The 24,504-nt window shown below is 36.5% G+C and overlaps 1 protein-coding gene across 1 annotated transcript in view; it reads left to right on the forward strand.

Moving 5' to 3' along the window:
- Positions 1-24,504, forward strand: part of TTC29 (tetratricopeptide repeat domain 29) — a 241,496-nt gene that overhangs the window by 76,545 nt on the left and 140,447 nt on the right. Inside the window, exons 7-8 of the mRNA XM_055336226.1 lie at positions 4,717-4,929; positions 12,167-12,252. Coding sequence (XP_055192201.1) covers positions 4,717-4,929; positions 12,167-12,252 — 299 coding nt within the window. The remainder of the gene's footprint in view (positions 1-4,716; positions 4,930-12,166; positions 12,253-24,504) is intronic.

Below are 24,504 nucleotides of genomic sequence, written 5' to 3' on the forward strand. Positions count from 1 at the left end.
GTAAACTGATTACCGATGGTATTGGTGGAGGGCCATCTCAACTCCCTCCCACGAGACATTTTGGCTCCATTTTCTTCCTTGATTCACTTGAAATATTAGTGAAGTCTCTGGGTTTTTGCTTAGCATTGAACCATGCATTCCAGGCACTTAGTTGAGCACTAGTTGTCTTCCTTGTTGAGGTTGCTTTTGCGATCTTTGTTAGGCATAGGAATGATGAAGATTTGCTTGTAATTCCTGCTGCAATGTTAGAAAGCTCCTGTGTCCCCAGAGACCTTTCCCTATGGATGAATATTCCTGAGGGCTCCCCTTTTGTCTCCTGTATTCAGTTAACTTTTATTTTTGTGATACCCTGGTGTAATCCTTCCTTCTGCCCTCTTCTTCAATGGAAAATAATGTTACCACCTGATAATTCCGGGGAAGTACAGTTGTCTAGACATGTGTCCTTCCACAAGATTGGTTGTAGGATCTGGAAATCTCACCTGGTTCTGGTATTTTAAAGTTTATTTGGTGACAAAGGGTAGACTATATATGAACACTTTACAGAAGTTACAAAGGGATGCTATGAACCAAAAAAATTGGTTCATATTGAAAAAAAGAATGGTTCATAATCTTCATTTATTTTTACTTTAGCTTTATCAAAATGACCACTATAATGATAGCTTTTTATAATATTTCTCTCAGGTATATTAAATTTATTTTTTTTTCAGATAAAGTGGGATACATTATATCTTATTAATTACCTAATCTTAATATTAATATCAGTCTTTACCCAGAAAGTAAGAAAATCTTTGAAATCCTACTCACAATTGAAAATATAAATTAAATGGAAATCATTCCATTGTTAACCATGCTTAAAGGGAAATACTTGCGTATTTGAATTGTTATACTCCCTTCATACTATAGACTATATTTTAATATTTTAAAATCAAATATACCATATTATAATATGTGTTTTCAACTTCTGACCAGCCTTTAGAAATTGTAGCCAAGTCATTTGTGTGCTTATGATCATTTTGGATCAAAACCTTGCTGGCTTATTTACTGGTCTGTTTGCCACCAAATAGATTTAGGAATGCATCTCTACATCTGAGAAGGACTGGAAAACTCTACTTTCTTTGTTTAGGCACCTCGGTTTAAAGTAGAAACCCCAGTGGCCTCATCTGTGACAATGTGGTTAAGGAAGGGGAAGTGAATCCGTGAGTAGCTGCATGTGGCCACAGCTGACTAAGTCCGGGGCGCCCTAGGAATCCAGGAGCCCAGTGGATGTCAGCACACAATTTATGGGAAAGTAGGGAGTTTAGATGCAGGATGCATAGCTGGTTTTACATCAGATTTCTTCAGAAAGACCAGTCAGAAGCACATCAGAGGCTAATATCTGTGCTTTTATATTAGAAATTACCTGCAATTGCCTGAATAGAGTCAAGAATTCTAGAACTGGAAAATACTAGAAACCATAAAAACATTGTTTTTAACTTGAGAGATTTATGTCCGAAGAATGTAACTTACTTTACCCAAGTTCCTGACTCTTGCTTTGTTGGCTAGGAACTGGTGTGGTAGAACCAAGTGGCATGGGTTTTTGATGGTCCCAAGTTTAAATCCCAAACATTACTTTTTAGCTATTTAGCTATTTGAGTCATTTAAACTTTATGTGTCTTAATTTCCTCCTTAGTGTAAAAGTGATAATCATATATACTGCATCAGTTTTTGGAAGGTTAAGTGAGATGATGTATGGGGGGAAAACCTTCTATTTTGACGAGCACCCAGTAGGCCTTCTGGAAAGAGTAGAGCCCTGTTCTCTTTCACCTGAGCACCTTGGACCAGGCTCCTTCCTCATGGGAGACCTTAAGTTTACTCTCCTGAGAGCTAAACCTTGGCCAATAATCATGAGCTAAGTAAGACACTGATATGAGCCCTCAAAGCCTCAGTAAAAATCAAACTCAACCTCATTCTAAGGTTGCCTGTCATAGTAACTAACTGACACCAATGTTCCTGAACCCCCCTTCATTTCTGCTTAGACAGCCTATCCAGGATGCTGAATAGCACCAATAACACAGCAGACAGTCTGGCTGTTGTGGAATACAATGACATAATCCCCACCTTTTTCCACTATTCCCCACCTTCAGCCCTCTCTCCATTTCCTCCACCTCTTCTTTCCCTACTTTCTACCTTTCTCTCCCTCCCCCTGCCTCTTTCTGTTCCCAAGTAAATCAAATCTTGGACATGGCCATCAGTTCTCATAATACTATTTACATCTTTATGCCTCATTTGCATCTCATTATAATGAGTTGGGTTATCCAGAGCTTCACCTCTTGGCTCTCCTTCTGGAATTGTGATTCCGTTATTTTATAACACACCTTTGGATCTTCTTTCCATCTGGCTATTGTGTGTAACCACAGATGCCATTAGGTCCTTCCTAGTATCCTTATAGTCCCAGCTTTTTTTTTTTCCTAGAACTATCTGGTTTACTCACAGTTCCTGTAAATACCTTTCCCTATTCACATGGCCAAAGAGAAATATGTACCTGTACTTTATGAGTAGATGGATGCTGGATGGAAAAAAAAAAAAGAACTCTGGCATACATCTTTCTAGGAATACAGGGCTATACTTTACAGGCAGAAATATAGTTAACAGAGGAAACATAACACACATATATGTCAGTGCTCCATTTGAGTTTTAAAAAAAATGAGGGTCATGGGTATTTGGAGAAAGGTGTTTCTAGTGAGAGGTGCTACAGGAGAAAGATGAGAAGGTATGCCTGCTGTTGTGGGAAATAAGAGAAAATTTGTGAGTTAAATGTGAAGATATACTAGAACAGTGAACTTCAACCTTGAATATTTGCATCAAAATGAAAGAGGATTGGGCATTATCTTTAAAATAGTTTCTATCATATATTTTATTACAAAACAAAAATATTTTGATAGAAACATTAGACAATGCTGATAATCAGAAAGGAAAAAGAAACTATCCGTCATCTATTTAACACTGATAATGCTTTGTAAATGTTTTCTGATGTTTTCCAGTATTTTCTCTTATCACAAACACCTGTCCATGTAATGAAATATTCCTCTCATGTTTATGGCTTTGTAGTCTTGTATCATGTGAAAAGTTCATAATACAAGTTTCTAAGCGTCTGTCCTGTACACCTTCCCCCCTCTATTGATGTGTCCTTGTGCACATGGCCTCCTTCTACCTAGTGCTACAAGGGCTCAGACTGGCCATGTCTTGACCCAGCTCCTTTTAGAGATTATTTGCTGATTGTCTACCTCTGTTTATTGTATTTCCTTGTGAATGCTATTCTGATTTATGTGTATATTCTTGAATATTTCAATACTAATTTGGACAGCAAATTCAGAGCAAAAACAGGGAAATTATATGTAAGAGTCACGGCAGGGGCTGCAACATCCTGTATAATCTAACCTGTGATATGTAAGGAAACCTATTTGAGAAAATATACTGAGCCTGATAAGACTTCCATAGGTTCATTTAATCAATCATGGTAGTCCTGTTATAAAGACTCAACTACATTTTTTGGAGGAAGAATAAGTTATAGTTAGAGAATACTAATTTAGGTATTGAACCTGTATTGGTCCATTTCTCACAATAATACCTTGAATAGTTTACACTGTTATCCTATTTTGCAAAAGACTTAAACTCACACACAGAGAGGGTAGGAATAGCCTGAGGCTGAACAGCGGAAAGGGTAAAGCTGAGAAAGAAATGCAAGCTGTCTGCTTAGAGCCTGCACTCATCCTCAACCACTAGTATGGGAATGCCTACATACAAGTGCCTTTCCAGTTCATTTCAATCTAGGTAACTCCCAATACCATAAAAGAGTTTTTACACTATAGGATATTGTGAGAATTTTCACAAGGCAATTCACACATAAAGTACAATCAACAGTGTGGAACTGCAAACTACTCTTCCAGAAATGTACTTGCTCGTATTTCAAGGAGTGAAATCACTGAAAGCTAATTTAGTGTTTTGGCTTTGAGAAGATATATTTTGAACTGTATTATAAAATATAAACCAGAAAGGCAGTTAGGTTGTATTTTAATTATTAAAAATGACATGGAGTATACAAATGCCCCTATAATAATTGAATTTGAAATTTGTAACAGACGCATCCTCTCTCAAGGCACCTGAATTCTTCTTGGGAATGAAACAGATGCTGTCTGTTGAAAAGCAGTGTAGGATAGTGGTTGAGAGCACGGCTTTGGATTCAGACTGCCTGGATACACTAACCCACTAAACGTGCAATCATGGGCAAAATTCTTAACTTCACTTTCTCTTCTGTAAAATGGAGTCATAACAATCCCTTTTTCACAGGAGAGTTTTGAAGATTAAATGAAGAATTCATATAAGCCATATAGCAACATTACCTTTCATATATAATGTCAAATAAAGGTTAGCTAACAAAATTGCTATTAGTAATTATTACTGGGTTTCACACTGTTGCTAGACACGTGTAATCCTAGCCAATTTCTACTTGCCAAAACACATCCCTCCAGGAGGAGTTCATCCAAAACCATTGCTGAATCTGAGGTCCAAATAGAGATCACTCCTTTCCCAGCTTAAATCCTCTTCATCCTTAGAAATTCTTAACTGTATTCCAGGGTTTCCACCCCCCTTTAATAGTAAAACATAAGATGTATACAAAAATTTTTGAAAATATGTTCTGGCCTGTGTTTATATTTATGAATGGCTTTTATTCTTCAGGTCAGCTTCTGGAAGCTGCTGAGCATTATGAAGCATTCCATCAATTGACGGAAGGGCGGATATGGAAGGATGAGACAGGCCGCTTTCTCAGCTTGTTGGCCTGTGAGAGTCTCCTGAGGACTTACAGATTACTCTCAGACAAAATGCTGGAAAATAAAGAATACAAACAGGCCATCAGAATTCTAATAAAAGCTTCTGAAATAGCCAAAGAAGGTGGGTGGAAAAGCACACTCTCACATTGCTTCCTTTAATGGGCAGACACTGCTTCTCCTAAGAGTGAAGTAAAAATCCTCAAGTGTTTGGGTGATTATTTCCTATGAAATGCAAAGACAAATGCCATCAATATACTTTCAAATTTCACTGTAAAACAGAGGTGCCTTCGTGCTGACAACAAGAAATCCATTAATTTCTTGAAAGCTCTATCTCCAAAATTACAACCCTCTGGGAGTAGTGTTCTAAAACAATGAACCTGTAATGAGAAGGTAAGGTCATTTGCAAAAGTTAAGGGCGTGTGTGTATGTGTGTGTGTGTGTGTGTGTGTGTGTGTGTGTTTTAGGTTGTATATTTCTTTCGCTCTGAGAGATTTTTATTGTAAATTTCCTGTAGTCAGATCATTGGGAAGATAATGACAAATATTTAGTTAGAAGTAACAGGAAAATAGAACTCTGATATGTTTTGAATCCATGCCTGTCAAATGGTGGCCTTTGCACTGGCAGCATCAGCATCACTAGAAGCTCCTAAGTAAAGCAGAATCTCAGGCTCCAACCCCAGACCTACTGCCTCAGAATCTGCAGGTTAGCAAGTTCCCCTGGTGATTCATATGCACACCTGCAACACTCAAAACGCTTTCATGAGAGCTGATCGTATTCTTAATATGGTGTATCATTTGTATATCATTTCTATATGTATATAAAATATAAAGAAAAAATTTGGAGCATATATTCCTAAGTTTTTACTTGGTGAAATGCAAAGATATTTTATTACCACAATTTATCAATAGAGTAGACTTTTCATGAAGGAGAAAAAGAAGCTCTGTGCTTTCCAGTGTATTAGCTCAAGGATATGTTTAATTGATTGGGTTATGGTTTATTTGGAGTAAATAGGCCTGAATTTCTGATTGTGATTTTAGTTTTCTAAAAGAGTAAAAGTAAACATCTTATCTTATTCTGTTACTTCTTTTTAATGATATTATAATATTCATAGGAAATCACCCTCGTTGCAAGATGTATCACATTGAATGAACTTCTTTTGAGTGACTGGTGATCTAGTACCTTCCCCAAAGGGGTAAACACTGACATAAATAGTTAGCTCTTAGATCAATTTCAGCAGCTAGCTTTAGTCACATGAAAAGTTATGTGGAATCTCAATGTAGAGTAATGTATCAATCAGGAAAAGGTATTTTGCTTTAGGTTCACAATTGCTAAATGTAAGATAGTTTAGGAAGGAAGGAAGGCTCCAAGGGCCTGTTTGCCCAGTCAGAGCCTGCCAGGCAGTCTTCCTTTTAAAAGCATCTCTTACTTTTCAAAGGACAGATAAGGAGAGCAGGAGAAATCTTATGCTGTAATAATTTTTTAAATATCTTTTAAAACTGGGATCCCTGGGTGGCGCAGCGGTTTGGCACCTGCCTTTGGCCCAGGGCGCGATCCTGGAGACCCGGGATCGAGTCCCGCGTCGGGCTCCCGGTGCATGGAGCCTGCTTCTCCATCTGCCTGTGTCTCTGCCTCTCTCTCCTTCTCTCTCTGTGACTGTCATAAATAAAAAAAAAATAAAAAAAAATATCTTTTAAAACTGATAAATATTTGCCCCCATATTTCTTGTATGACAAAGTATATAGGTTTAAGGGATCACACAGTATCTTTACAAGAGCTCTGACAACTGAATGTTCTGGGACAAAGCATTTCTTCTTGCAATTATGTCCTACTTTGGTTAAGGAGCCTGATGCAGCAAACTGATGATTGCCTGCCTAAGGCACGCCTTCCACAGTGGTTTACATAATATTTAAGGAATACCGACATCCACTAGGGGCTAGCTCCTTTACTAGGGCACCTTGGTATAATGCGCAAGGATAGCACTGGCCATGCTGTGGTTTCATAATTCTATGATTCTATTATTTTCATATTTCAGTCATTCATTGGCCTTTAGTACATCACAGAGTTGTGCAACCATAAACCCTACCCCATACTCACTAGATGTCACTCCCCATACTGTACGTTCCCTCTCCCCTAGCAACCATTAAAGCTACCTTGTGGATTTAACTATTCTGGAAAGTTCATATAAATGGAATCATAACAGTGCATATCCTTTATGTCCAGCTACTTTTCACTTAGCATAATGTTTTTTCTTGGTTCATCCATCTTGTAGCATATATTACTACTACGTTCCTTTTTATGGCTGAAAAATATTTCATCGTATGGTGATGTCATATTTTCTTTATCCATTCATCAGTTGGTGAACATTTATGTTGTTCCCACCTTTTGTCAATTATAAATAATGCTCCTATGAACCTTTGTGTACACGTTTTTCATTCTTTTGTCCCTAGACCTAGAAATGGAATTTCTGGGTCATAGGATTACTCAATGTTTAACTTAAAGACAAGATGGCGTAGAGTTTTCCAAAGTAGCTGTCCCATTTTACATTCCTACCAGCAATGTGTAAGGATTTCAATTTATCCACTTTCTCACCAGTGCTTATTTCTGTCCTTTTTTTTTAATTTCTGTCCTTCTTTTTGTTTATAGCCATTTTAGTAGATGTAAAATGGTATCTCACTGTGGATTTAATTTGCATTTCCCTGTTAGCTAATGATGTTGAGCATCATTTTGTGGGCTTACAGGTCGTTTGCATATCTTCTCTGTAGAAGTATCTATTCATATTATTTGCCCATTTTCAATTGGGTTGTTGTTTTATTATTGAATTAAGTATTCTTTATATATTCCAGATGCAAGTCCTTCATCAGATATATGATTTGAAAATAATGTGTTTTCTTTGCACGTTCTGATATCCATTGAAGCACAAGTTTTTAATTTTGATGAAGTCCAAAATAATCTATTTTTTTATTTTATTGTTTGTGTTTTTAGTATCACAACTAAGAAGGCTGCCACAAATCCAAGGTCATGAAAATTTGCTCCTACATTTTATTAAGAATTGTATAATTTTAACTCCTATGTTTAGGTCTATAATCTATTTAAGTGTGTGTGTGTGAAGGGGGATATGAGGAGGGTCCAAATTCATGTTTTCCATGTGGGTATCTAGCTCTTTGTTGTATACACTATTCTTTTCCAATAGTTTTAGGACCCTTGTCAAAAATTAATTGTCCATAAATATGAGGGTTGTTTTCTAGACTCTCAAGTCTATTGTTGTGATCTATGTATTTGTCCTTATTCCACTACTACATATTCTTGATTCTTGTATTTGTGTAGTAAGTTTTGAAATTAGTAAATGAGAGTCTTCCAATATTTTTCAAGATTGCTTTGGCTACTCAGCATCACTTGCACTTCCACATGAATTTTAGGATTTGTTGGCCCATTTCTGCAAAAAGGACAGCTGGAATTTTCATGGGGATTGCACTGAAACTGTCAAGCAATTGGGAGAATACTGCTATCTTAACACTATGACTTCCAATCCATGAATATGGGTTAACCATCCATTTATTACATATTCCGTTTCTCTCAATGATGTTTTGTAGTTTTTAGTGTACACAACTTGGCCCTCTGTCAAATTTATTTGTAATGTTTGATTTTTCCTGATGCTATGAGAAATGGATTTTTTTCTTTCATTTTCAGATTGTTCATTGCTTGGAGGTAAAAATAAAATTAACTTTTGTTTATTGATTTTGTATCCTGCTAAACTTGTGTATTAGCCTTAGTGGTTTTTTTATGTATTCTTCAGGATTTTTCCATATAGAATATTATGTTATCTGCAAGTATAGCTTTACTTCTTCCTTTCTGATCTTGATGCTGAAGGGTTATAGAATATACCACCCCAACAACCACTTTGGCATAAGGAGAATTTTGAGCTAAAATCACTTGAAAAATAAGAGATACAACAAGGGCATGTAATCTCCCCGTTTCCTCCTGAAAACAGGAGATAAAAATTGTTGTGAAAGATGCCCTTCCTGTACCACAAGAAAAGAAACATTCTTCTGTGAGGAGAATTCTGTACAAACAGACTTTGTTAAAATAATCCTTATTTGCCTTTAGCTTGCCTCCATTGCTTGGTTGCTTTTCCACAATTGCCTCTCTTTGTTCAACCCCATGTTAAAGCATGTAGATTTTGCAATTTCTTTGGTTCTTCTTTCCTTATGAAGGCTCCCATGTCACCTAAAAATTATGTACATTTGTGTGTTTTTTCTCCTATTAATCTGTTTTATGTCAATCTAATTCTCAGGCCCAGCCAAAAAACCTTAGAGGTCAATCTTTGCCTCCTTTACAATGCCTATCATATTTCTTGACTAATTGCTCTGGCTCGAATTTCCAGCGTAGTGTTACATGGAATTGGTTCCAGGATACATCTTAGTCTTCCTGCTGATCTTAGGGTGAAAGCTCTTGGTCTTTTGCCATAAGAATGATATCAGCTGTGGGTTTTTTGTAGATACTCCTTAATGTTATTAAGTTCCCTTCTAAGTTTATTGAAGATTTTTATCATGAAAAAGGATTGCATTTTGTCAAATGCTTTTTCTGCATCTATTAAGATGATCATTTAGTTTTTATTCTTCCTATTAATATAGCATAGTACTTTGATGATTTGCATATGTTGAACCAATCTTGCATTCTTGGGATGAATCCCATTTGATCATGGAATATAATCCTTTTTATATGTTGCTGGATTCACTTTGTTAATATTTTGTCGAGGCTCTTTGTGTCTATATTCATAAAGGATTGGTTTGTAGCTTCCTTATGATGTCTTAATCTGGTTTGATGTCAGAATAATACTGGCTTCATAGAATTATTTGGGAAGTGTTTTCTCCCAATTTTTGGAAGAGTTTGTGAAAAATTGGTATTGATTATTCTTTAAATATTTGGTAGAATTCACCAGGGAGGTCCTCTGGGCCTGGGATTTTCTATGTGGAAAATACTTTGACCACTAATTCAATTTCTTTACTTGTGCATTTATTCTGATTTTCTATTTCTTCTGGGGGCAATTTCATTAGTTTACATCTTTCTAGCAATTTGCCTGTTTCATCTGGCTTATCTAATTTGTTGATGTGCAGTTGTTCATAATATTCCCTTATAATCCTTTTTATTTCTCTAAGGTCTACGGTGATCCCTATTTCATTCCTGATTTAAGTAACTTGAGACATCTCTCTTTTTTTCCTGTTCAGTCTAGCTTAAAGGTTTGTAAATTTGTTGACCTTTTCAATGAAACAATTTTTAAAAATTTTCTCTATTGTTTTTCTACATTTCATTTATTTCCACTCTAGTCTTTATTATTTTCTTCCTTCTGCTTGCTTTGGTTAGTTCTTCTTTTTCTAGTTTTAGTTTTTTTTTAGTTTTTTTTAGTTTTTTCTAGTTTTAGTTCTTCTTTTTCTAGTTTTAGAAGGTGAAAAGATGACCCTTATTTTTTAAAATAGACATATGTAGCAATACATATCCCTTTAGCTATACATGTCCTGCTTTAGCTGGATCCCATAAGTTTTGGGTTGCTGTTTTGTTTGTTTTCATTCATTTCAAAGTATTTTCCAGTTTACCTTCTGAGTTCTTCTTTGACCCACTGGTTATTTAGAACTGTGTTTAATTTCCACATACTTGTGAATCTCCCATATGTTTTGTTATCTATTTCTAATTTCATTCTCTTGTGAATACCAACTTCTCAGTTGGATCTACTACCCTGACAACTGTCCTTAATATTGAAACCTGCTTTTCCCTCCTTACCCCCGCTTAGCACCCTCAATTTCCCTTACCTTGCTGTATTATTTTCTCCCAGAATACTTATCACCATACAATTTACCACATAGTTTATTATGCTTATTATGTATTTTGTATCTCTTTATGTCCCTTCCTTCTGAAATGTAAGCTCTCCAAGGACAGAAAATGTTTCTGGTTAATTTACTGGTGATTCCTAACTCTGGGAAATGAACAAGGGGTAGTAGAAAAGGAGGTGGGCAGGGAGTTGGGGTGACTGGGTGATGGACACTGAGGGGGGCAATTGGTGGGATGATCACTGGGTGTTAGGCTATGTGTTGGCAAACTGAACTCCAATTTAAAAAAAATTTTTTTTTAATTTACTGGTGTATTCCAAATGCTTAGAGCTGTGCCTGACACAGAATAGGTCTTCAATAAATATTCAGTGAATAAATGAATTAGTGGATATATGTTAGCCAAATAACAATGGAAGTTTAAAGACACGTTTTAATGAAACATTTGAGTTACTCCCAAACACATTGTCTCTATCCATTAGAGACAATGACCCCCTCTTTAGATTCTCTATGGGTATACCAGTGTAAGAATGGACGATTAGATCTTGAAAATAAAACAGTATTTCTTTTAATATGAATGATTATTGAATCATTAAAGTCAATACTAATTTAACCCACCAAATAAACTATACAATAATATAAACAGTATTTTGCCCTTTTTTCCTTTGGTATATGTGTCATTCAACTTCAATAATGCTGACATTTTCCTCCATTATTTTATGCTTTCACTTTGTCTTAATTTTGTGTCAGTAAGCAGGAAAAGTTCTCATGCTTAAATCCTATTTTACGGCTAATATTTAGTGTGACTCAACTGTTTAAATTAGCTGCCTCAAAATCTATCAACAAGGGTCGATTTTTCTGTTCTTTGCTCTGCTGCCCTTTGGATGTAAATGGTGATACTATATCAGCACATGCCACTGTTGGTACTTTAACACAGTTAACAACATTTAATAGAGCAAGCACAAATTATGAATAATCAATGTTTAATTATCCAAGAGGCAACTTCCCCCATAATCTCTCCCTCTTACCCCGTCCTTTCCTTGCCTAGTTTCATCCTTATCCTCAGCACTTATAAACCTATAGCAGAGAAAAAGTTAAGGCCCAGACAAACTGTAAGAGTTAAAATTCCCTAGACTGGATCATTGGCACCATCAACTCCACTGAAGTGAGATCTTGAGGGTATAATTCTCTGCAATCAGTGAAATTGCTTGAGAATAATAATAATATTGTCACTGGCACTTGCCATCCCATGTTCTTGTAGTCTTTCAGTTGAGCCACTGCTTCACAAGTGGTAATTCAGTAAGTGGTGAGAATGAATCCAGTATGGAGAATCCTTACCTCCTGCTGAAACCCATCATGGTTGGAATACAGAGTTCAGAAATCTAATGTTGTACCCTAACTCCTGGGTAATACAAACGCTGGCAGGTGCCCCTTTAGATTTCTACAACTTTCTATTGTTTTAAAAAGTAAAAATTCTGCTTGTTATAATATGTTAGTTTCTTTAATGCCATGGCAATTTTTCTACATTTTCAACTTTAGGAAGTGACAAGAAGATGGAAGGAGAAGCTTCCTATTACTTGGGCTTAGCACACCTAGCTGCTGGAGAGTATGAAACAGCATTAACAGTAAGTTGAAGAAAGCTTTCAGTCGTTGGAGTTTTTAATTTTTACTATTGTATTTATTCTACTTTATTATATTTTGTTATAAAACCAATAGAAATTGATTGGCCTCTACCTTTATATAGAGACTAAAGCAGAATAGCAGTTCTAGAAGCAGAAAAAAATATTTTTATTGCTTTAGTAGGCAATATATAATCAATTACCATGAAGTGCTTTAAAGAATATATGGAAGTTAAATATATGGAGTAATGTGACCCTCTACACTCACTCCCATACCTTTGAGGATAAGAGGATATGGATTTAAATGATTGCAAAAAGTAAATAGTAAAAAAAAGAAAGAAAGAAAGAAAGAAAGAAAGAAAGAAAGAAAGAAAGAAAGAAAAACAACCAATTACAGTAAACTTATTATTTGGGAAATTTTGCTTAGAAAAGACTGTGGTTATTAAATAGTCAAGTAAATTGCATTGCTATGGACCTTTGTGGCGGGAGGCAGCAAAGATGCAGGGCACTGGTAGTTCCAATCTGAGAATTACTCTGCTTCATGATAAAAATCAGTGTTTGCCTATTTTATGACCAGAGTTCATATGTTTGGCTAAAAAACAGAAAAATGTCAAAAGCCATCTTTTCTGTACTATAACAGAATTCACTTTTTCTTTCATTTTTCTCTTACTTGTAATATATTTACTTTCAATATATTTCAAGTGTAGCTTCCTATTTCATTTCACATATATCTCTTGTAATAATTTTATCTGATATACAGTATTGGCTTTATCTTTAGCTTTGAGGTTTTCTGATTTGCTGTTTTGGATACTTGTGCCAAGTAGGATTCTTATATTTGGGCTAGATATTTTTCTCTGTCACCCTTAAAATTGGGTCATTGTGGGAAACTTAGATTATTATAGATGGCTCTTTGGTTTAATACTTTTTGGTCAATGACACATATTCAGCAATGCTGTGTTCCAAGGAACACAGAAGCCAGCACTCTTTAGGAGCTAATTTAATGAGAGTGGCCATAATATAACTTGAGAACATAACTGTAATTCAAAGCAGGGTGAATGGATTTTCTGAGTCCAGAGGTAAGAGTGGTTGATTCCAAGATCAGGGAGGTTGCACGGAGGCTTTTGAGGAACAGGATTTCTACAGACAGAAAGTGTGGGAGCCAAGGATGATAGAACATTAGACACACACATATACACACACACACTCAACATGAACATACTCAGTATGTTTGGGAAGCAATGAATTGTCAGGTGAAGTATGAAATCAAGATGGAAAATTAGGTGAAAGCTAGCTTATAAATTGTCTATCTTTCCCCTTTTCTCTAACTGGCAATACGAACACATGGCTGAATAAATTCAGACAATACAATAGAGTTTACATTGAACAAGACATCTTCCCTCCATCTTGGTACTCAGTCACACACAGTTCTTTTCTCAAAGGCAAATGCAATTACAAGTAAAATATTAATATATATGTATATATATCATATAAGTATATATACATATATGTTCTTTTTGTTGTTTACAAAACTGTAGCATTTTATATGTAGTGTTCTGTGTCTTGAGTTAACTTCTTCTACACTAATGCATATAGACATGCCTCATTTATTTTAAAGATTTTATTTATTTATTCATGAGAGACACAGAGAGAGAGGCACAAACACAGGCAGAGGGAGAGGCAGGCTCTCCGCAGGGAACCTGTTGAGGGACTCCATCCCAGGACCCCGGGATCATACCCTGAGCCAAAGACAGACGCTTAATCACTGAGCCACCCAGGCACCCCAGACATTCCTCATTTAAAAGAGCCACATGATGTCCCATGTTATAGTTGTACCATAATTGATTTAACCAGCTCCTGTTGGAGGGCATTTAGGTTATTTCCAATTAGGTTTTATTACAAAAGGTGTATCAGTGAACAATTTTGTGCCAAAGCGAGAGGTGATCTACAGAATAAATTCCTAGTGGTAGAAATGCTGGGTCAGAGAAGAGATGAGTTACGTTTTTTTCTCTAAGCTTCCCTTTAAAGAAGCTTCATCAGTTTATATTCCTACAACAATAAATGAAGGTGCCTGCTTCCTTTGGACATTAGGCACATATGTGTAATATGTGTTGTGAATATTTTTCCAGACCATTGGTTTTTTTATCTTATTTATGAAATTTTTCCATGCTAAATATCCATGACCAAATTTATTGATCCCTTTTTGCATGACTTCTGGACATTCTTAGAAAGACTGTCCTCATTCCAAAATTATTATTTAATTTCATGGAGGGTTGGAGGGTCTTACATGCTTTGTTGAGGAGTGTGAAACTCATATTTTAAGCAATGTGGTGTTTTTAATGATTTTTGATGAGGCTGGTGACATGATCACATTGATGTATTCACAACTCTTTATTAACCACCTTCTATAGGGCCACCTGGGTGACTCAGTGGTTGCAGCATCTGCCTTTCATTCAGCGTATGATCCTGGGGGACTGGGATTAAGTCCCACATCAGGATCCCCACAGGGAGCCTGCTTCTCCCTCTGCTTATGTCTCTGCCTCTCTGTGTCTCTCATGAATCAATAAATAAAATCTTTTCTTTAAAAAAAAATCTCCTTATATATGACAGACATCATGCCAGGCACTGGATCTGGTCTATAATTTTAGAAGATAATACTACTGGTATAATCTAGTAATGAATGATTGAAGAAACAATATTTGGCATCTAAGGAACAAATTTCTTGAAACTGTTACTCCTTTCAGAAAAGTATTGAAATTGTTTTTCTGAAAGTATGGAAACTATAAGCCAAATATGAACAAGTTCGTATTAGCCATATGACCTTGGACAAGTCCTTTAAACTCTCTAAGCCTCAATTGCCTCATTTTTCCAAGGGAGCTAATAACTATACTTACTGTTTTAGAGTGTAGTGAATTGAATGGTGGCCCCAAACATCCACTTCCTAATCCCTGGGACCTGTGATTGTTACCTTATTTGAGAAAAGAGTCTTTGAAGATGTACTTAAGTCAAGGACCTTGAGATAAGATAATCACCTTGGATTCTCTGGGTGGGCTTTAAATCCAATGCCAAGGGGCCTTGTAAGAAAAAGGCAGAAGGAGATTTGAAACAGACAAAGGACAAGAAGACACATACACACAGAGGAGACAGCCACGTGAAGAAGGTGCAGAGATTGGAGTCATGCTGCCACAAGTTAAGGAATGCTTAGAGCCACCAAAAGCTGAAAGAGGCAGGAAGGATCTTCCCCCAGAGCTTTTGGAAGGAACACAGCTCTGTTGACACCTTGATTTTAGGCTTCTAGCCTTCAAAACTATGAAAGAACCAATGTCTTTTATTTTAAGCAATTTAGTTTGTGGTAATTTGTTATATCAGTCCTAGGAAGCTAATACATAGGGTCATTAGGAGAGACCATTGATATAGTTCTAAAGGAGTACCTGCCTTGTATAATATAAACCTTTGGTATTTGTTAGATTTTATTATTTTTACTCTAACCTAAATCTCTGGACTTCAGTGGTAGTAGAGAAGATGAAGGGAAGTAGTTCAGAAGTTATGAAGGACTTGGTAATAGAATAAGTATGGAAAGTGAGAGACACATGGGTGCCCAAATGGGCCCTAGGTTCCTGGCTGTGGAACTGGATGGATGCTGGTGTCATTTACTGAGCTAGGAAATGCTAACAGATATCCAGGCATGGGGAGAAATGGGGAGTTCATGCTTGAATGTGCTGAATTTGAGGAATCTTGGAGTTATCCAGGGAGAGATCAAATAGTGGTATATGTAGGTCTACAGTTCAAGAAGAAGTCTAAATGGGAGATATTATACACATTTGATACTGTATAAATATCCAAGTCTTTGGCATATTTAAACTGTGGAGTGGAGATTTCCTAAAGAGCATTGATAATGATGAATGAAAAAGGCCTAGGGCCAAGCTGGGGTATCCAAGGAGGTAAGAAGAAAACCAGAAATAGATGATCACATACAAGCCAAGGAAACCAGGCACGTCTAAAAGACATAAATATGCAAACACCTTCTGCCTCCTGGCCCAGGGCCAGGAATGAGCTGGAATGAGAGAGCTCCTGACAGAGTTCCTGTCAGAACTCAAGCACTTCCCCAGTACCTTGATTAGAGTGAGGTTAGTTATTCTCCTCATTTAATTCTCCAGCTGGTGGGTGGGCGGGGGGGGTGTGCTTGGGCACCACGGCAGGCCAGATTCCAGGCCTGGGGCTCGCTGCTACAGTCAAGAGCAGCCTTTGCAGGTAGCAAGAGCAAGAGACTCTCTTCGGAGCCCGGGTCTCGCTTGTGGTAGAAAATTGTTGTCTTTTTGGAACAAGGCTCACCCAGAACTGAGGATTTACAGGAGCTAAGCTTGAAGTTTGGTCCAAGTCCATGGGCAGCACTGCAGGACGTTGAAGGATCTATTGTCAGATTTGCATGCAGGATGCGAGAGCACAGTAGAGAAGGCATCAGGTCCACAGGATATGACAGGAGGCAGGGAACAGGTACGAGAAAGCACCAAGGGATGAGAAGCTGGAGTTGGAGTGTGACCGGGATGCAGAATGGACATGAGCAGTTGTACCTGATTGGGGGCATAGAGGTCTCTAGCTCAGACTGATTTTAGAGGGCAGCCTGTTTTTGCTGTTGTGATGAAACCGATTTCCACAAAACCTGACATCTTGCTTTGATTTCTGATTGAAGGGCATGGCATGTCTTTTCCTTCTCTCTAGTACCTAACTTTAACTACTTTGCCTGCTTCCTTTCCAAAGATAAACGGACTAAAACCCACAGCAGGACAGAGTACTCCTTATTCAGTGAATATATTATAAAAAATTACATGATCAATAAATAGGATTGATTCCTCAATTGATTGATGAGATATCTGCCCAGTTATCTAATCACGAAATAAGCATCTAACATACAAATTTTTTTCTTTTTTATTTAAAGAATATTTATTTATTTGTTCATGAGAGAGAGGCAGAGACACAGGCAGAGGGAGAAGCCATCTCCATACAGAGAGCCCAATATGGGACTCGATGCCCTGAGCCGCAGACTTTCAACCACTGAGCCACTCAGGTGCCCCCCTGCCCAAATTTTTTCTTTTGAAAGAAAGGAAAATATCCTACCTCCCCACCCTGTGCTGTATGATCAACACTGTCTTCATCTGTTTTAAGGCATTGGTGGTATTGCTGTCACAGCGTAGCTGTACAGAGGGGCAAGAATGCCCTGAAACCAGCTTGGTCGTGTTGGAGCCAGCCTGAGACAGCTAACAGTTCAATTCAGCATTTCCCTTCTCTTTCACAATCAGTCTTTAATTCTTGGCTTCAAGTCCATATACTCTCTTTATTCTCTCCTTTGTGTTTTAAGCTGATCATCTGGAATATTTCCAAATTTTTAGTGCCTTGCTCTACATTCAACCTCTTTCTCTTACAAATTTCTTCCTTTCAATAATGTTCATCTGTTACAGATGTTTACACGATTTGTATTTGTTCAAAGAAACTTGGCTTAGAGAAACCTGTCACTAGTAAATATTATTGGTTAATAGTTCTGATGATCTGACACAAGGGATTTTGAAATTTTGGTACTGGATCTTAATTAAAGAGCTTTAATTTATTAATAGATGATTCATATGTAATCCTAGATTATGTTGACAAGCGTATGAATAGTTTGGTCACCCATTCCTTGCCAATAAAGCAGTGTTTATTGGATGATAGAATAGGGTTAAACTAAGACCAAATAACGGATTGATTTAGGGCTGATATCCCTGCAAGTGAGGAAAGGGGGTTTGGGGAAGAGAAGTGATAGTTACCCTAACAAGCCTATGCATGAAGTCAGAGAGACCCTGAGACTTAAAGGTGAGAGAATGCTACCTGCATTTGGCAGGTGCTAAGAAAAGAAGTAGTAATCCCTTTTGGCCATCAATCTAGACTTGCACATGTCACAAGTAGGGTAAATTCTGAATTTTAGATGGTAAATGTATCTTATGAAGTCCTAAAGTTTCCAAGGTAAAAATATTTTACTGAAAGTCATATTCAAGGCTTTTGCAAAGTTGGACCCATTTCCACAGTCAGATACTGCAACCATAAGTTAATTCAAGAAAAGGGAAGGACCTTCTTTAGCACTGTGTTTTTCTGCATGAATTTTCTTCATCTCTGAATATTCTGTTCCACTTAATAATTGTAGGAACACCAACTTTAACAATTCTCAGTACATTCAGTGAGTTATTTGCTTCTTATTATTTACCAATAATGTAGCCTATCAAAAATTATACTATGAAAGCAAAATTTGTCATATTGATACTTCATTTGCTTTTATAGTTCAAGATTCATCGCATGTACTATTATTTAATTATTCCATATATAAAACAGTAGCCATCTTTATTTTTGCATACTTGTCAGCATCTTTATAATAGCCTAGAATGCTTCTAACATTGGTGTTAGCTTATGTATATGGTTAATCTAAATCTCTAGCCTTATCAGCATCCCATAGCAAAACACAAATAAATAATGTATCAGAAAAAATAGTTACACTAATATTCTAGCAACTCCTGGTTTGTTGATAAACATTCATAATAAAGGTTATGGATTATATTTGTGAAATGTTACATTCTAGGGTTTTGCTAGGTAATTGTAACTAAATTGTATTTATTCTTTCAACTCAATATATACCAACAAAGGGAAAGCCATTATATATCAGAAGGCATTTTTAACAAAGAATGAATTCTTTGATTTATAATGTTTAGCTGGCAAAAGTTTGGGGGGAGATAATTCTTGCAGTGTTTCCACTTAGTCCTTTCTCTATTTAGTTTATTACCTTCTACCTTAAAAGTCACCCCATCCTTGATAGTGGAGGTTCTTGATTCAAATGACAATCTAGCTGACATACAGATACCTTGGCAGATTTCAGAATAACATACATCAAACAAGTTTCCCTTTTGGTCACTTTTTTAAGTGAAGACTTTTATCTACCACCAAAACTGTTGTGTAACTCAAATAAGTTTTAGTTCCTCATAGTTTAATCTCAGTATGGTATCATATTAAAAGAAAAAAATCCAGCCAGCTAAAAGAAAAGTAATTTCAATTTCTACTTACTTGTCCTCAAAGAACAGTAAAAGAGATAAAATTCTTAACTCTCAGCAACATTGCTTTTTAAGGTCCTCTCTCCTTCCATTTAAAAAGATTTTCAAGTTTTCTGTCTCTAGGTTTTCTGAAGCCTGTACCTTCATGTCACTCTCTAAACCTAAAGTTCCTACCTGTATTCCACTGGCTCATAGCTCACCACTCCTCCCCCTCTTATCCCTTTTCTCTCCCTGATGAAGGAATGGTGGCTCTTTGCAGCAGGTTCATTTATACTTCTTACATCCCTAATCCCCTCCCACCCCAAATTATAACTCTGATCTGCATGATAAAACCCAGGAGGGGTGGGGCTGGCTTGGGGGAAGAAAGGAAGAAATACCAAATCAGACAAGCCAGAATGAATAGACTGGAAAACAGTTAACAGTTAACATAGAATAACTATGAGTTAATATAGAATAACTAAGGGCGGTGGGGGTGGGGGTGGGGGGTTAATAGTTAACATAGAATAACTCTTGCCTTAATTATTTTTTATTCTCTTGCACTACATGTGACAGATTCTTGAACACTACATGTCATTAAAAAAGAAATGAAAGAAAAAATAATAAAAGGCAAAAGAGGAAAAGAAAGTAAAGAAGCCAAGGCAAGGGAAAGATCTAGAAAGAGGCTATCTTAAAATCTTTGAAAAGGGCAGGGGGGTTGGGGGCACCTGGGTGGCTCAGTGGTTGAGCATCTGTCTTTCTCTCAGGGCGTGATCCTGGGGTCCTGGGATTGACTCCCTCAACGGGCTCCCTGCAGGAAGTCTGCTTCTCCCTCTGCCTGTGTCTCTGCCTCTCTGTGTCTCTCATGAATAAATAAATAAAACCTTAAAAAAAGAGAGAGAGAAGAACGAGGCTATCATTCAGGTCCTTTGCATTATTCCAAATATTCCAACTCTGCCAAGTTCTGTACATGTGCAGTATATGAAGATATGATGCATTTTTCCACTGGATTGTACCTACTAATGTATGTGGGCTGAATGGGTTTGTCTGTAACAGCATTTGCTCCTGTGCCATCTGCACTTTTGCCCTTTCCTGTCTGATTCCAGCTCCATGTAAAGGACTGTTTGGAGCCAGTTTAATATGCTTACCATGATACTCTCTGGTGAGAGTTACCTGGGATGGATACAAATGCTCACATCTGCTACCAAATCTTTGACTAGTAGAACTTTGCATAAAGTGAAGGCGATAAATAGCATTTCTTGAATAATGAACCTCCCAACAGTCTTCTTAAAGTATATTGAACAACTCTTTGAAGTGTGAGGGCAGCAAAATGGTTAAGATGGTGGGCTATAAAATCAGGCTGATGGAGGCTCAAATCCCAGGTTTGCTGCTCCCTCATCATGTGACATTGCACAAGTGACTTAAGCTTTCGAAGCATTAGTTTCTTCACTTATAAAATGGGAATACTATGACCCTCATCTCAGCACAGCTTTATGATTGGTAAGAAAACATGTGTAAAATTTGTGGTATAGGATGGAACATAGAGAGAACCCTAATTATTATATCACCATTAATATGCATAGCAGACTTATTTTCCAAAGTGCTAGACAGTCAAACATCTATAAAATCACTATTTTGGAGTATTGCTCTGGCCTCAGTATTCCTAAACCAATAGTTAATAGTTAACATAGAATAAAGTGTTAAATGTGTAGGTGAACATCTCCATCAAAGACATTGAAGTAGGAGTTTATTTAGGAGATAGATTACATGATAAAGAGAGCACCTTTATATAATACAGCTCAAATGTATATAACAATAGCTCTAATCGTTCAGTGGTCAAATATTTGAGCTGACAGTAGGTTTTGATGTACAATCTTTATATGGGAGGTAACTATGGTATGGAAAGAGCCTACGGGACTCTAGCACATGGGCTTGAAGACCTGGAACTTAGTTCTGTGTACCACATACTAGCTCTTGACCCTAGTTTGGTCACCTAACTTCTTGGAGGCTCAGTTTCACGCATAAAATAAGGATGACAATGGCAGCTTCACTTTCTTTTTGTGAAGATCAAATGGAAAAAATGTATGTTTACACATTAGACTAGAAACAGTTTTCAAATGTAAGATAACTATTATTACCACAGGCTATGATATAATTAGCACTGAGTAATGATAGCAATGACTCTGGTAGGTAACATTTACTGAGTATCTACTCCAAGTTCTGCTTTCCACTTAGTTTTCAACTGTAATTTACTAAATTTATCACATGCAAATTTCAAAGTTCTTAAATTTATCTTTGTACCAGCCCCTATTTTTATAATGGAAATGTAACACACCGACATTGGATAGAAAACTTTTTCCTATTAATTTGCTAATAACTTTTCCATGAGTGAAAAAAATGGGATTTATCCAGGAAAAAAAGGAATTTGGGTAATTTCTTTATTTAAAGCTCAGAGCTATTCACTGCCCATTAAATAGAAGGTTGTCTTTACTTGCCAATTAGAAATCATTACCTAAAATTGACGCTTCTGTTCTTGTGTAATGGCCTGGGTATCTGAGGAGAGCTCAGATGCTGGCACACAGGAAATCATGGCCTCCTTTCCCCAGAGGACCATGGGTTATTATACAAAACATGCAGACAATTCTGCTTGCAGCCAGTTTGCCTCCTGGTACTGTGTAGTTCATCACCAGCTTCTGAAGCATGCTAAAGAGGGCTCGCCACTCAGCTTGAGGTGATTCAGGTGTAAGCTCAGGGGTCTCAGCAGTCATTTTCCTGCTTTACATCAGAGTTCTCATCCGCTTTATCCTTTTGTCCCATGACCCACCTCAGGCAGTCTCCTTCTTGGGAATCTAAAAGGAGCAGCTGTTACAGATCCCATTTCCCCCAATAGTTGCCACACAGATCTCCAGTTTAGCATCGTACCCCCTCTATGCGCACCCCCACCAGTACGCGAATAGCACTTCCTTTTCATTTCATTCGTTCTGTTAATAGAGAAAGATTCAAAATATCCATTATCTGACAAGCAAAAGAAAAGTGATAGGATTAGAAACACCAATAGAAGAAAATAGTAATATTTTCTAATTAAAAAAAGATTTCCAAACCGTATCAAATTATATTACTCAAAATTTTTATAAGCAATAATTTAAGGCATGTATGTATAAGCATGTATGTATTTATAAGCAATAAATTAAGGCATGGAAGCATGTATTCCATATCTGATCTTATTTAATACCTTTTGAACATGAGCCTTACTTGGAAAACAGCACATTAAGTGGTTCATGAAAAATATGTTTTAATAATTTGGAGGTTATGCTAATGTAAAATGTTTTACTGATAATTTTGCTACTGTTATCTTTGTATTTAAAGTCGTGACCTTCCAAAAAAAAAAAGTCATGACCTTCCTAAAGCACTAAAGCAGATAACCTTTCAGAAATAATTTAAATTTTTGTAGGAAAGATTGTTTGCAAACTAGTAAATTGAATTTTTAAAGAAGTTTCTCATTAATGGAGAGTTGGACTCTCTTTAAACATTTTTCCTATTTAATTTCCTATTTAATTTTCCTAATGGTTTATTTCTTTACAATGTTACAGCTTAGGAAAATGGCATGTGTGTTTTTTTTCTTCTTTTTAAATGATGAATACATTAAGGTATTTGTTATATAAATTATAGTATTTGTCATTTAAATGACAAATGCATTATAGGAAAATCAGAATACTCAAGAAAGAAACAAAAATCTGATTTTTTTAAACAGAAATATGTAGGCAAAAATTTAGTCATAGACTCATATGGAAAGGAAGAGATGTTTTATATCAAGAAAGAAAGTTCATGCGCTCAATTAATATAAAAACTGATTTTCAAGTCATAAAATGTATTGTTTGAGTGTTTGTTTTTGAAATGTGAAACTTGGCTTTGGATCCCCTTGAGATGCAGAACATCACGTTAGCCAAAACTTCATGGTGATGTTCATTATTCATTATAAAAGAGGAGTACTGCTAGAGTAGCTCTTTCCAAAGCTGAAATGTTTGTTTCCAGTCATTCACATCTTAAGAAATAGTACAAAAGTTTCTGATACTCATTTTGTGAGAAAATGAAGAGAAGGATAATTATTGTTTGGTTCATTCTAAAGAGGATGAACTTCTAAACTCCAAAAATTGAGTAATCAAATATACTGAACAGTGACATATGGAACATAATGTATGTATACTCCTTAAAGTTCAAGGCCTAGCATATGAAAATGTTCTCTGGAGCAATAAAGCAACCTGCATAGTTCATCATAAGACTAATTGTATGACAGACCTAGAGGCAATGGCACAGCTGTTAGCACCGTTGATCCAGTGGCCGCAAAAGAAGAGGCATCACACCTGCAAGAACCCAGAGATGATTATAGGATTAGGTGTGTTAGACAATAGTGTAGGTCTAAGTCATTATACATTGAGCCAAATTATAGTTTTCCTCTGTGACATGGAAGGGGTAACTTCGTAAGGAAAATGGAGTATAATTCAACATCTAAAACATATCTAGTAATCTCAAACATATCTGTAGGATAGACAATTACTTGATCTCCAGTTAACCTATATTGACTTTAGGAATTATTCATTATAAGTAGCACCCAATAAAAATAACATATACTAGACTTTCAAAATAACATTAACTCCATACTCCCAATATTCAGTCCAAATACTTAAGAAATAGTTTTATCTAGAAATTTCAACTTTCTCCTCAATAAAATATTTGCTAATTAGTTAACTAGCTAATTAGTTAACTAATAAAATGGTCTTGTTTAAAGTTGTCTCCACTTTTCCCATGAATGTCTTCTGTTAAGCCTCTTTTTTTTTTTTTTTTCTTAAATGGTAATGATCATGGCCAGGGATAGAGAAAGAGATGGAAGATAACAGAGAAACTAACCAATCTACAAAATAACATTCAATTCCTGAATAATCAAGAATTGATTGTTTAGATGTGTGTAATGGCTTTTGTTTGTATTTCAAGGGAGAAGGTTAATTTTCTTTAACATAAAATCATGACTCAGAAGCAAAAAATTAAAAAGTCAAGTAGTATTGAAGGTGAAAGTTGGCAAGGATGTGAGCCCCAAGAACTGTGGTTACAAGTGGAAACTGATAGGAGCATCTGGGTGGCTCAGTGGATGAACATCTGCCTTTGGCTCAGGTCGTGATCCTGGGGTCCAGGATCAAGTCCTACATCGGGCTCCCTGCAGGAA

Source organism: Nyctereutes procyonoides, unplaced genomic scaffold (genome assembly GCF_905146905.1).
Source record: "Nyctereutes procyonoides isolate TBG_1078 unplaced genomic scaffold, NYPRO_anot_genome, whole genome shotgun sequence".
NCBI classification, from domain to species: Eukaryota; Metazoa; Chordata; class Mammalia; order Carnivora; family Canidae; genus Nyctereutes; species Nyctereutes procyonoides.